The 13261-nt window shown below is 36.5% G+C and overlaps 1 protein-coding gene across 2 annotated transcripts in view; it reads right to left on the reverse strand.

The window, feature by feature from the left end:
- The window catches only part of KCNT2 (potassium sodium-activated channel subfamily T member 2), a 368862-nt gene that overhangs the window by 160183 nt on the left and 195418 nt on the right, over positions 1–13261 (reverse strand). For both annotated transcript variants that reach the window (XM_068538563.1, XM_068538562.1), the window contains exon 12: positions 13081–13144. In XM_068538563.1, the coding sequence (XP_068394664.1) occupies positions 13081–13144 (64 nt within the window). The remainder of the gene's footprint in view (positions 1–13080; positions 13145–13261) is intronic.

A 13261-nucleotide genomic window follows, 5' to 3' on the forward strand; every position in this document is an offset into this window, starting at 1 on the left:
CTGTATTCTGTCTCTGCCTGATCATACCATTAACCCCACATATTTTTTTTCAAGTTTATCCCCACTAAACCATGAGCGCCATGAAGTCAAGGGCCATGTCTGTATTTTACTCACCCTAAGCACAACCCTAGCACCTAGCTTTCATTTGCATTTCACAGATGAATAAGAAAAACAATATTTATTTCATAGGGATCTTGTGAGCATTCAGTGAAATAATATAAAGACCAGCAACACATAGAAAGCATTTAGCAAATATTTCAGTTCAGCAGAAAGATGGGATGAAGTACCTATCGTAAAGGCCCAGAAGCCTTCTTTATTTTATTCATGCATAGTGCCCTACCAAGATATAAGCAACATCTATGATCCTGTGAGCGTTGCATTAAGTGAGAAAAAAGGAAAAAAGATCAGTACACTACAGCATAAATTTCACATAAGGAACAGAAAACAAATATTTTCCTACTACAGGTAATAAAATTGGCACAGAAACAAGATTTTTAATTCATTCTTCTAAAAGTAGAGGATGATATTAATTTTTTTTAACTTTCCTTGCTGACAAACTAGTCCTCAAAAAAGATACTCTATTTAATTGTAACCAAAAAGTAGAAGTGCCAACTGTACCAACTTTGGAATAAGCAACCTATGATAATAAAGGGAGGTAGTAGCATAGGGTATGTTTAGGGCATCCTAGTGTCCATTGCTACTGTAAAAACAGAACATTTCACCTATATTCAGTTCACCTAAAAATCAAATTGACTAAAATGTCTTCATAAAATTCAACTTTAATAATTTGAAGCATGTAAAAATTATTGTTGGCACGTTAAGGACCTAAAATAAATCACCGTATCTACTGCAGGTATTTTTTTTAACTGAACTCCAAATGACCATGAAGGAATTGAGACATTTCAAGTGAAATTTTATACATGGATTGTTTCCCTGTCCTCCATAAGAATTTGTAATTCTCCTTACAGTCTCAAACAGAGACTGTGACCCAGAAAACGGTAAGATATTGGTCTGGTCAAAGGTCAAAGGTCACTTTCAACCCAATTTTCAATTTATAAAATACATCTATAGCCCTTAGAAATGATAGACTTTAAAAAAAAAAAAAGAAATGATAGACTTATTTTTTTACATTTTGAGTATATTTTGCTAATTTATCTATTGGATACTTTTATAAGATGACACTAATTTATAAATTAAAACTGAATTATGAAACTTAATATTTGAAAATAAATATTCATAGGCAACTGAACAAAGACAAAACATTTATACAAGAGAGAGTAAAAAGTCTTGCCACAAACTGGATAACAAATCTTTCCTAGAAACACTCAAATGTGTTGTTTTATAAAAAATTCTTGTTAAATATAATCCTTGCCCAGAGAACAATTTACACACAGAAAAGCTTGTAAAGACTTTGCATTAGATTAGACTCAAAAGCACCTGAGTACATAGATCTGTTTTATTCACATTTAAGTTGTCATAAATTATAAGGTTAGATTACATATATAGATGTCTACAATGTAAGGGATGAAATGCAATTCTGATACAAAGTATCTATAACATATATCATCTATAATTAGTTGGTCTAACTTTATGACTGAATTAAAAAACTACAAGATTTCATTGTAGTTAATTGTAATTGATATCTTTGGAGAAGCAGGCCTCAAATTTGATATATACTTATTATAAATACAAAAGTAATTCAGAATGTTCTTAAATAAAATACTTGAAAACAAAACGTATCACCAAAACCCTTAAGTTACAAAAACATTAAAATACATTGCTGCCTTTTAGACTAAGAAACTATCAGAAAGCAAATGATCAGGCCATCTAGTTTTAGTCAAACACCTATAGGCTCAGCAGTAACTCGGTCTTCAAAAATAATCTGCACCAGAGGCAAGAATAATTAAAGAAGCTTTAGTCTTGCATTCTGGACCTTGGTATCAAAACTCATAGAGCTGTTAGCATAATTTTATCTTCCTGCCATGTTTAAACAGAACAGTTTTTACATTATGTCTGGGACCTGTTAAAGAGAAAAACCCCAGGCCCAAAATGGCATCACTTGTGCTAAAGTCCATGATACCAACCTTAGATTTAATACCTAACCTGCATTTCTGACCTTTACCAGAAGTGTCATCTTTTTTTTTTAAACTTTGGGTTTGTTTGTTTGTTTGTTTGTTTGTTTGTTTATTTATGGCTGTGTTGGGTCTTCTTTTCTGTGCGAGGGCTTTCTCTAGTTGCGGCAAGCGGGGGCCACTCTTCATCGCGGTGCGCGGGCCTCTCACTATCGCGGCCTCTCTTGTTGCGGAGCACAGGCTCCAGACGTGCAGGCTCAGTAATTGTGGCTCACGGGCCCAGTTGCTCCGCTGCATGTGGGATCTTCCCAGACCAGGGCTCGAACCCGTGTCCCCTGCATTGGCAGGCAGATTCTCAACCACTGTGCCACTAGGGAAGCCCAAGAAGTGTAATCTTAATCAATCAGTTTGGAAATTTCTGGTCAGCACCAGTGAGGTATGATGTCACGTGGGCCCTTCTCCAACTCCACCAGAGCAAGAAGAGGTAATCTGCAAGGTAAACCCCTTGCTGATCTCCTGGCCCCAAATATCCCTTTCTTTCTTTTGTAATGACTTCCTGGATCCATCCTCCTTTCTATAAAATCCTTCCATTTTCTACCACTCCTCAGAGCTCCCTACTAGTTGCTAGATGGGATGTTGCCTGATTCACGGATCCCCTATTAAAGCCAATTAGATCTTCAAATGTACTGGGTTGTATTTTGTTTTTGGACAGACTGAAAAATTATCTTGGATTCCAGCTTTAAGATTACTTGTACTCCCTTGCTCTTGACAATGACTTCTCAGGGATTGTAATCCTACCTTTGATTTCTGAGAGTATACTAATTCTCACAGATATGTACTGGCAAAAAACCTGACTGCCTGTCTGAATTTCTAGATAGAACGTATTCTTAGAATGTCACTGGAAATTTTGGGACTGAGAAGCAAGTCAGCTATAGTCAGTTCACATGTTTACTTTCTCTTTCCTTATACAGAATCTATTTTGGACTGTGCTTCTCAGAGCTGAAATCCTATACTGTTTTCTAGTGCTTGTTGGTCTGAGTTCCAGCCACTTATTCAAAGCCCTGCATAGTGCCTTTGGCTTATTTAAATCCTCTCCCAGGTTCTGGAGGAATCCGCCCTGAACACCAAATCCAACTCCAGACTGTAATCCTCTTGAGTCTCCTTCATTTATTTATTCTTTTTAACAAAGTTATGACCATAGTGCTCAAAACTTCATAAAAATCATTGACAAATGTCAAATGAATAATAATGAAAGTGATTCATAAAAAGTCTAGGCTATCATGAAACTGTGTAACTGAAGTCCAGTGATGATCTGTCAAGAATTTACCAAAAGGTATTTCCGGACAGATTAAAACACAAATTAATACTAGTGACCCCAGGGAGTCCTAGTAAGTTTAAAAGCCACAGTTTAAAATTCTGTGATTTTATGAATTGGTGAGAAAGATCTTTTTGAGAACAGGTTAACCATTAGATTGAATAAAAAGCAAAATAAAATTGCAAAACCTCTCTAAAGAATTTAAGGTACATTTAACTAGGGAATAAAATAATAGAATGATTACGTATTACAGTGTTTTAATGCCCCAAATGGATCTGCTTAAAACAAAACAAACTTAAAAAAAAAAAAAAAGTTTAAGTTGTGAAGGGTAGCAGAATATGCTAACCAAAATATGCCTCTTTAGCATAAGGATTATTTTGAGCTGATTATTTTTGAGAAAAAGCAGACTCAGGAGGAGTTCTTAAATCAGAGTAGAATTTATCCTTTTGTAAGGGCAATTTATATTCAAAAAGGAAATCTCCATTTGTAAGGATATCTCTCTCTTTGTACCAAGAAGGATGACTATAAATCACAAGAAACTCTGTATCAGTAAGGAAGGCACCAGACTTAAATCTGCATGACAACCTTACTGTACCTTTCCTGATAACCTCCCATAACTAGCCTCCCCTCTCCCAACTCCTTTTTTTTGTCTTTAGTTGAAGATAGTATTTGAGGTGGTGGCTTGGACCCTTTGGGGGAGTTTTACTCAGTCTTCCTAGGTATCGCCCAGGTACACGTGAGTTATACATGTTATTAAGCTTCGGTTTGTTTTGCTCTCCTTAAGCAGTCTTCTATTACAGGGGTTCTCAGCCACGGAAGGTATTGAGAGAATGTTAAGGGAAGATTATTTTTCTTCCCCTGCAATTGCAGACATTTTATTTCAGTTCTTTTCTCGCGCTCTCTGAAAGGGTCATCTAGGGAAATTACTGTCTGAGCGCTCAATGATTATTTGCATTCTACTCTAAGATCCCACATATTCCAAAATGCATGTAATAATCAGAAAAAAAAAAATCTTTGACATTTAGGAGGAAAGCTAGGGCTTCCCTGGTGGTGCAGTGGTTAAGAATCCGTCTGCCAATGCAGGGGACATGGGTTCAAGCCCTGGTCCCGGAAGATCCCACATGCCGTGGAGCAACTAAGCCCATGCGCCACAACTACTGAGCCTGCGCTCTAGAGCCTGTGAGCCACAACTACTGAGCCCGCGTGCCACACTACTGAAGCCCACGCACCTAGAGCCCGTGCTCCGCAACAAGAGAAGCCACCACAATGAGAAGCCTGCGCACCGCAACGAAGAGTAGCCCCCGCTCGCCGCAATGAGAGAAAGCCAGCGCCCAGCAATGAATACCCAACGCGGCAAAAAAAAAAATAAGTAAATTTAATTAATTAGTTTTTTTAAAAAAAAGAGGAAAGCTAACCATATGGTCTAAGATACAACTTTTTCTGAGAGTTAGAATACCAAGTCTTTGGAGTTGGATGACCAAGATGGCCTTAAAGTTCCCCCAGGCTTGACTTTCTGACAGGTTTCTTCAAAACTATAGGCCCCTGGCCTCCCTTTTCTTAGAGCATTTACTTTAGAAAACTTTCAATTATAAATTCTTTCTCTGTGCCTTCAAGATGTAAATCTTCTCCTGGCCTCTCACCAGATTTACAAGAGAGAAAAGTCTTTCTCAAGGGCCTGGAGGTCATCTCTTTGAAATGTGATCGTCAGAGGTGAAATCTTCCTGATCTCCACTCTCTGTGGCCAGAAGACAGCTGAACTTTCATACACAGCAGTCAGCAAATGATGGCCTAATCACACTGACCAAGCTCCCCAACCCAGGGCTTTTCCGCTAGCTCACCCCAGAGTGTAAAAATCCTCCAGCCTTTTGCTTCAGAGGAGTTGAGTTCAATCTCCCTCCACGAAGCAACAGCCTTTATTAGTCTTCCTTGCCTGTTTAACTCTGCCTGGTACAGTTTTTCTTTGACACAGAGTAGGGTATAAATACAACGTCAGTGAGCTACTAACCCTATATCCCTAGAAGATTAAATAAAATAGCTAACCTGAGCCTTGGTTTGTTAATCTACCAATTGGAGCTAGTAAGAACTTCCTTGCAGGATTGTCGTGAGAAACCCATCACATGCATAATATGTATAAATATATATAAGTAGTCTCTAGCCTGTAACTGGTATTTAGTGATGGCTAATAAATGAGGGTGTTATTGTGTAGTTCTTTTCTCTTTTTATTCCCAAGAAGTCTAAAAATCAGTAGTGCCAAAAAAGCTAAAAGAGAAAAGCAGACACTATTGGTTTTTTCAGAACCAGATCACTTTAAGTAAAAATTCATATGCCTAGTTCAGCTAAGAAAATCAAATTCTTTCACCACTGCAAAGAAAGGCTATCCAGAAGGTAAATCAATTATGCTTCCTGCATTATAACGACTCAGAGAAGAGACTTAGCTTTGAACAAATCTTTAAATTGAACACATCTACTGATAGATTGAGTGAACAAGATGTTCAAAAGTAAAGTGTCTGAACCTTGGAAAACATATCACAATATAAGACACCCTCCTTCCGTCCTTTCACTGCCCCTTACTTCCCAGCTCACTGTCTAGGACGGTAATTCCAATGAGTGTCTGACATCATAAGCAAATTCAATCTATTGACACTACCGATTTTCATTCCCTGTTACCTCTATACCCTCATCTTCGTTTTGCTTCTTATCAGCTTACATCAAACGTTTCACCAAAATAACCAAACCCTTGTATAAACAGTCCGTTTGCTTGCCTCCCTCACCCAGGCCTACTCTATAGGCAAAATTACAACCTTGCTGAATCCAACGATCCGTCTACTGCAAAGAACAAAGAACTGTTGGCTGGGCGTAAACACAAATAGATGATAAATAGGTCCTTCTTTAAATTCATAGTCCATAACATCATCCAGGAGGTGAGCCTTGCCCAGGAATTCCACATCTGTCCAATCCATCCCTTCTCCCACTATTTTAGAGAACTATTTCATATCTTCTTCCCTCTCCTCAAACCTCTACCATCTGACAATTTCAACTGCTATAAAAAAATAATAATAATAATAAAAACCAACATAGAAACGGTAAGAGAAGGACTTCCAAAGCTCTCTCTATCACATTTGACCATATACTTGTCTCTGGATCTATGTAGCTTGTCTTCCCTGTTTTTAAAATACATGAGCATTTTACCCATTTATTTATCAAAGGAAAATCTTCCAATTTTCCTTTTCCTGCATCATTCATTTTACCCTCTCTGGTAGATCACTTCCTTTAGCATATAAGACTTGCTAAAAATTTTCCCACTTAGGAATATAAAATATGACACAAATGAATCTGTCTGTGAAACAGAAACAGAATCAGGGACGTAGAGAATAGATTGGTGGTTGTCAAGGGGAAGGGGGTGGGAGAGGGAAGGATTGGGAGTTTGGGATTAGCAGATGCAAACTATTATGTATAGGATGGATAAACCACAAGGTCCTACTGCAGAGCACAGGGAACTGTATTCAATATCCTGTGATAAACCATAATGGAAAAGAATATGAAAAAGAATCTATATATATGTATAACTGAATCACTTTGCTGTACAGCAGTAATTAACACAACATTCGAATTCAACTATACGTTAATAAAAAATGAATTAAAAAAAAAAAAGAAATTGAAAAAAATTTTCCCACTTAAACAAATGGGCAAATATTACCCATCAGTTGCTGCCCTATTTCTCTGCTCCCACTTACAGAAAGCACTTCTAAAGACTGTAATTGTTGTCCCCACTTCCTCTTTGCTATTCAATTTTTAAACTTCTTTTCTAATACAAGAAGTTAAAACTATGAATCCCTCTTTAGGCACTACTTGAGCTGCATCCTACAAATTTTGAAATGTTGCATTTTTCATCACAATTCAATTAAAATATTTCTAATTCTCCTTGTTATTTCATATTTTATCCATGGGTTAAAAATGTATAATTTAATTTTTAAATATGTGGGTATTTTCCTGCTATAGTTTTATTATTGGTTTCTTATTAAATTCTATTATGATCAGAGAACATACTCTGCATGTTTTTTAATTCTTTTATCTTTTCTGTCATTTCTTTTATGGTCCAGCACATGGTCCATCTTTGTGAATGTTCCATATGCACTAGAAAAGAACGTGTATTCTGCAGTTGAGTGTAATGTTCCATATGTCAATTGACCTAATTGATGAAAATGAGGTCAAGTTTTTAATAACCTGAATGAGTTTCTTTCTATTTGTTCTATTAATTACTGAGAAATACTGAAATTTCCAACAATAATTGTACCTTTTTATGTTTCCTTTCTGTTCTGTTGTTTCATACTTCATAAATTTTGAGATTTTTATTATCAGGTACATACACACTTAGGAGAGTTATGTCTTCTTCATGAATTAATCTTTTAATAAATATAAAATATTTCTCTTTATCGCTGTTAAAAGTTCCTGCCTTTGAGGTCTTCTTTATCTATTTTATATGGCCATTCCAGCTTTTGTATGACTAGTGTGCACACAGTATATCTTTTTCCATCCTCTTACTTTGAACCTAATTGTACGTTTTCCTTTTGAGTGAAATTTCTGTGGATAGTACTTCATTTGGTCTTTCTTTTACTTATCCAGTATGAAGATCCCTACCATTCAATAGTGAATTTAGTCCATTCATAATTCACAGAGTTAGAGATATGGTTGGGTTTAAGTTTACTATCTTGTTGTTTTCTACTTGTCCCGTTTGTTTTTTGTTCTTTTCCTGCCTTTTTTCAGATTAAGTAAATATTTTTAGTATACCATTTTGTCTTCTGTTTTACCTTTATCATGGTCAGTCTGTTTTATAACATAAATCTCTATCAAACTCTTCATTCAAATAATATGTAAAGTGCAAGAATCTTATTACGGTATATTTCCACCATCCCTTTCCAATCTTTGTCATATTATTGCCATTAATTTCACTTCTACATTTCCTACAAATTCCACGACTATTTTTTTTTGCCTTAAACAATAAATTATATTTAAAAAATTCAAGTGATTTATATTTCTCTGCATATTTACCATTTTTGCTCTCTATTTCTTCATATAAATCTAAGTTCTCAGAAGACATCATTTCTTTTTGTTGAAGAACTTTAACTTTTTAAAAAATGTAGTCTGTTGTCAATAAATGCTCATAGGTTTTGTTTGTATAAAAATGTTTTTATCATGGCTTCCTTTTTGTGAGATATTTTTACAAGAAATGAAATAGTATATTGACAATTTTTCAAAGCACTCTAAAACAGTTGTCCAATTGTCTTCTGATTAAAATTGTTCATTCCTCTGTATGTAATGCATCTTATAGCTACATAAGTTTATCTTATTGATTTTCAGAAATTTGATTATTACAAGTTCCAGTGCAGTCTTTTAAGTAATCATACTTTAGATTTGTTTTATGAATCTGTGGTTTTATAATTTTTATCATAGTTGCAATAATTTCAGCCATTAATTCTTTGTTTTCTGCCCAGAAGTGGAAACTTCCTCTCCGTATATTCAACCACATCAGGGAACGTTGATTTCATCTTTTTCCAGAGGCAGACCTCCCTTCTTGCACTCCCTTCTTGCTTTTGTCCCAGAATCTGCTTTGACCATAACCTTGGGAATTCCCATTCCCTCCCCTGAGTTGTATTCTGTCTTCACTCACTCCCTAGTTTTGGTAAGACACATCTCCCAGCAGCCTCCTGAGAACTGTGCATTTTTGAAACGTTTTAATATCTGTACATATCTTTCTATCTTCTTACTTGTGGAGCCCTACATCAAGGACACCTTACATCAAGGACACAGGACAAAAATTCTGGAATTAACCGAGCCCCCATAGCAACTGTTGCCATGGGCTCTCCTAATCTAAACTGGACAGCCCCCCAACTCCATATTAGGTAAAATAATCACCATGTAGTAACCTTGTAGCATCCTGACCAATCACCTAATGCCATCCTGCCAGCAGGAATTTTCTTTGTCTTGAGGCTATAAAAGTTGGCCACTAGCCCACAAAGGGGATCGGCTCTCCCTGGTCTATCAGGAAGTCGGCCCGCTGTATTTGCAGCGTCCCTCACTAACTCTGCTCTTTCTTCTCAATAAACTTTCTTTTCTAAAATACTTCCGGTCTGGAAATTCTTCTTCCAACCCACGCTCGGACCATGACATTACTGAAGTTTTGCCAGGATATAGAATTCCAAGTGGAAAAGTACTTTCCCTCAGAATTTTGAAAGCCTTGACCCACTGTCTTCTGGCTTCTGGTATTACTGCTAAGTCTGAAAACTCTAATTCTCCATCCTTGGTTTTGAGTGTTTTCTTCTACTTTACCTTCTCTTCATTTTCATTCTTTTCTTCCTCTTGGTCCTTCTCGTATCTCAATTTCTCTGGCAAGCATAACTTTTTTAGTCATTAATCTCTAACAAGTGGCCCCTCTCGATTTGACAACTTCAGTCTGAGAAATTTGTTTTAATTTCTGGGGTTTTTTAAAATTTTTATTTTGTTTTATATTTTTGCTAATAATTTCCCCCATTTTCTAGACCTTGTTCCTTAAATTCTTACTATATGGATATTGTTTCTTCCTGACTACTCCTTTAATTTTCTCTTGTTTTCACTCCCCTTTTCCATTATTTGATTTTTTTGTTCATTTTATTACTCTTCATTCTTTCAATGTCCTTAGATTTATCTTCGAAACATTTTATTTAATTTTTCACTTGTTACCTATATTTAATTTCCAGACGCTCTTTTTGGTTCACTGAATGTTCTTGTTTTGATTTGTCTTGTTCTATAGCCTACTATTCTTGTTTTATATATGAATACTCTTTTCATCTTCTCAATTACTAAATTACTAAAAATAGGATATTTATTACATATTTTGAAATTTATTTATTCTCCCAGGATTCTATGGTGGTATTTGTGTTTTCCCTTAATTCCTCTTTTCTATATGCTTTTTGTATGTCTGTTACTTGGTTCCTTCTTTTTCTTGTTAGGAAATTCCTTAAATGTCTAGTGATCACTGTTGTTTGAACATATGTAGGAGTGAAGTACTCAAAAGCTGTTTGGGACCTGAGTGAATGCAGGAAGCTTATTTTCACATCCTATGTACACACACACACACACACACACACACACACACACACACACACGCTTGGCCAAGAATGCTCCCAGTCCTGATGTGTGTCTACCAACCAGTCTTGCTGCACCAACCAGCCCAATACCAAGGGAGCCCTGCTGGGTGTTCCTGGAGGGTCCCCACCCCACCATCTGGATCATGCAGTAGCCTGAGCTGTCTCCACCATAAGTGGGCAGAGGAAACAGTCTCCTGCGTTTCCTGTCCCCCAACTGCTTCAGTAACTCACACTGACCTTCTCTGAAACTGCAAAGAATCAGAGGATTTTGCTTCCAATGCTTCATTCCCAGGGGGCATCAGTGGGTCAGGAATTTGTGCCGCAGGCTAATTTCCCACTCTTTCTTCCTGGGCAGCCAGAAAGTGTTTATTTTGGCCAAATTCCCCAAATAGTAAACCTATTTTCCCAGGATGGGGAAAGGGACCAGCCATGGATGTGTGGAGGGGTTCAGGGAATCTAACTGCTTCTCCTCCAGACTTTTAATCACTGTTCATATATTTAGTACCACGTATAACCCTACTTGCAGAGGCATCTGGTGCCTCTATTTCCTGCGATTTTTGAGGCTCCATTGCAGAAAAGAGCCTGCTTCTGATTTGTTTCCTCTCTCAACTTAAATGTTACCTTCCTTCTGTCTGTTAAGTCAGTTACCACCCATCCATCTGCTTTCTAGCTTCCAAACTTGTATTAAGGTCACCTCATCTACCATCTCCTTTGTCTTGACGAGTGAAGTCTTTTTATGAATTTCTTGTAAATTTACTAGAGTGTCAGGAGGAAATGGAATGCATTTGTTTAATAGAAAGCATACGAATTCACCTTGTAAAGGGTACTCTAAAAGACATTAGGTAATTATTTCCTAATGTTTACTCCCCCCTTGTTACATAGACACTGGAAGACTGGAAGTATTTTGAAACTAAGTTGCCACTGGAGAGGCCCAAGATTCACAATTACATAAGTTAAATAATTATAGAAACATAAGGTAGAGTATGTTCAATTCCAGTTCACTTATTCAATAAATATGTTTGGAGCATCTAATGTGTGGAAACAATTAAGAAACCATTGCAATAGTGCATAAGTGGACCGAGGAGAATCTGGTCTGAATTAAGACAGTAACTGTGGAGAAGGAGGGGAGCAAGTAAATTTTAAAATATATATATTTTAAAAAGAAATATTTTACAAATTTTGCAATCATTTGTTTGGTCTATGGCCTTGCATTAGTTTGCTAGGGCTGCAATAACAAATACCACAAACTGGGTGGCTTAGCGAAAATTTATTGTCTCATCTTCCTGGAGGCCAGAGTCCAAAATCAAGGTGTTGGTAAGGTTGGTTCCTCCTGAGGGCTGTGAGGGGAGTGTGTGTCCCAGGCCTCTCTCCTGGCTTAGAGAAGACTGTCTTAATGTGCATGTGGCCTTCTCCCTGTTATCTGTCTCTCACCACATTTCCCTTTTTTACAAGGACACAGCTCATACGGGACTAAGACCCACTCTAATAAACTCATTATAAGTTGATTATCTCTATTAAGACCTTATCGCCAAGTAAGTTCACATTATGAGGTACTGGAGGTTTGGACTTCAACACACGAGTTTTTGAGGGACACAATTCAACACATAATAGTCCTCTTCAAATGAAGGATGAGTAAGTTGGTTTAAAAATGAGTAAAAATTTTAGTTAAATTAGAGTGAGAACAGCACAAAGCCTGTCACATTCAGGACTTGCAATTCTAAAGTAATGTACCAGAGCACACCTATTAGACGCTCCAGAAAAGTGCAAGTCATGTCCCTAAAAGACCCAGACATATTTTGCCTTTCCCCCAATCACTACAGAAGCCACCAAGGTTCTCATCTGTCTGTGTACCACAGGTATGACTACCGATGAACTTACTGGCTTAGAAACACAGGAGTTAACAGCACATCCTCAACGTAGAATAATAAAGCACTTTTTAAAAGTAATAAAATTAAAATGTGTTTGAAAAATAGAAGTTATAATTTGGTAAATTATAAGATTTAATTTAATTATGAGTTTATAGAACTTTAGACCTAAAAAATGTATCATGGAGATCATATAAACCAGAGATTTCCAAATTGGGAGGTGCTTCAAAATCACCTGGAGATCTTTTAAAAATACACAGCTTCCCAATCCCCACCCTGCATATCCTGAATAGAACTTTCACAAATGCCTATTTCTTTAGAAACTCTCCAACTGATTTTATGCAGACTGACTGATCCATCTGCCTTGTTTTTAAGTTGAGGAAATTGAGATCATTTGAACAAAATCACATAGCACAGGATATATTTAATTAAAAATGATCTAGTTCTGTTTATACGTGACTCATTTCATTTTGATCAACAGAAAACCCAGGGATTAGTGATAACTACTTCAAGAATACTTTCGTTGATACAGTCAATGATGCAACTATTCTTATATTTTGGCAAGATAGTTTAGAGACATTTACTTCCGTTCAGTAAAATTTTAAGGTCATCAATATTTAATGTTGGCAGATTAAAAAATAAATAAATTAAAAATCTTCTAAGGCAAAAAGAACAATTTACAAAAAGAGATTTTAGAAACTTACAGAGGATGTCCTATCTACTTCACAGCGGCTGCTCAGAATAAAACAGGCCTCAGCGTCATCCATCCTAAATGCAGATGGAAAAATAAAATAATCACACACTGACATATCTGTGCATATCTATGCATTATCTGCAAAATAGAATTCCAGTGCATATAAAGTATACGTGTAAACTACGGACATC

This window comes from Eschrichtius robustus, chromosome 3, assembly GCF_028021215.1.
Source record: "Eschrichtius robustus isolate mEscRob2 chromosome 3, mEscRob2.pri, whole genome shotgun sequence".
In the NCBI taxonomy this organism is placed as follows: Eukaryota; Metazoa; Chordata; class Mammalia; order Artiodactyla; family Eschrichtiidae; genus Eschrichtius; species Eschrichtius robustus.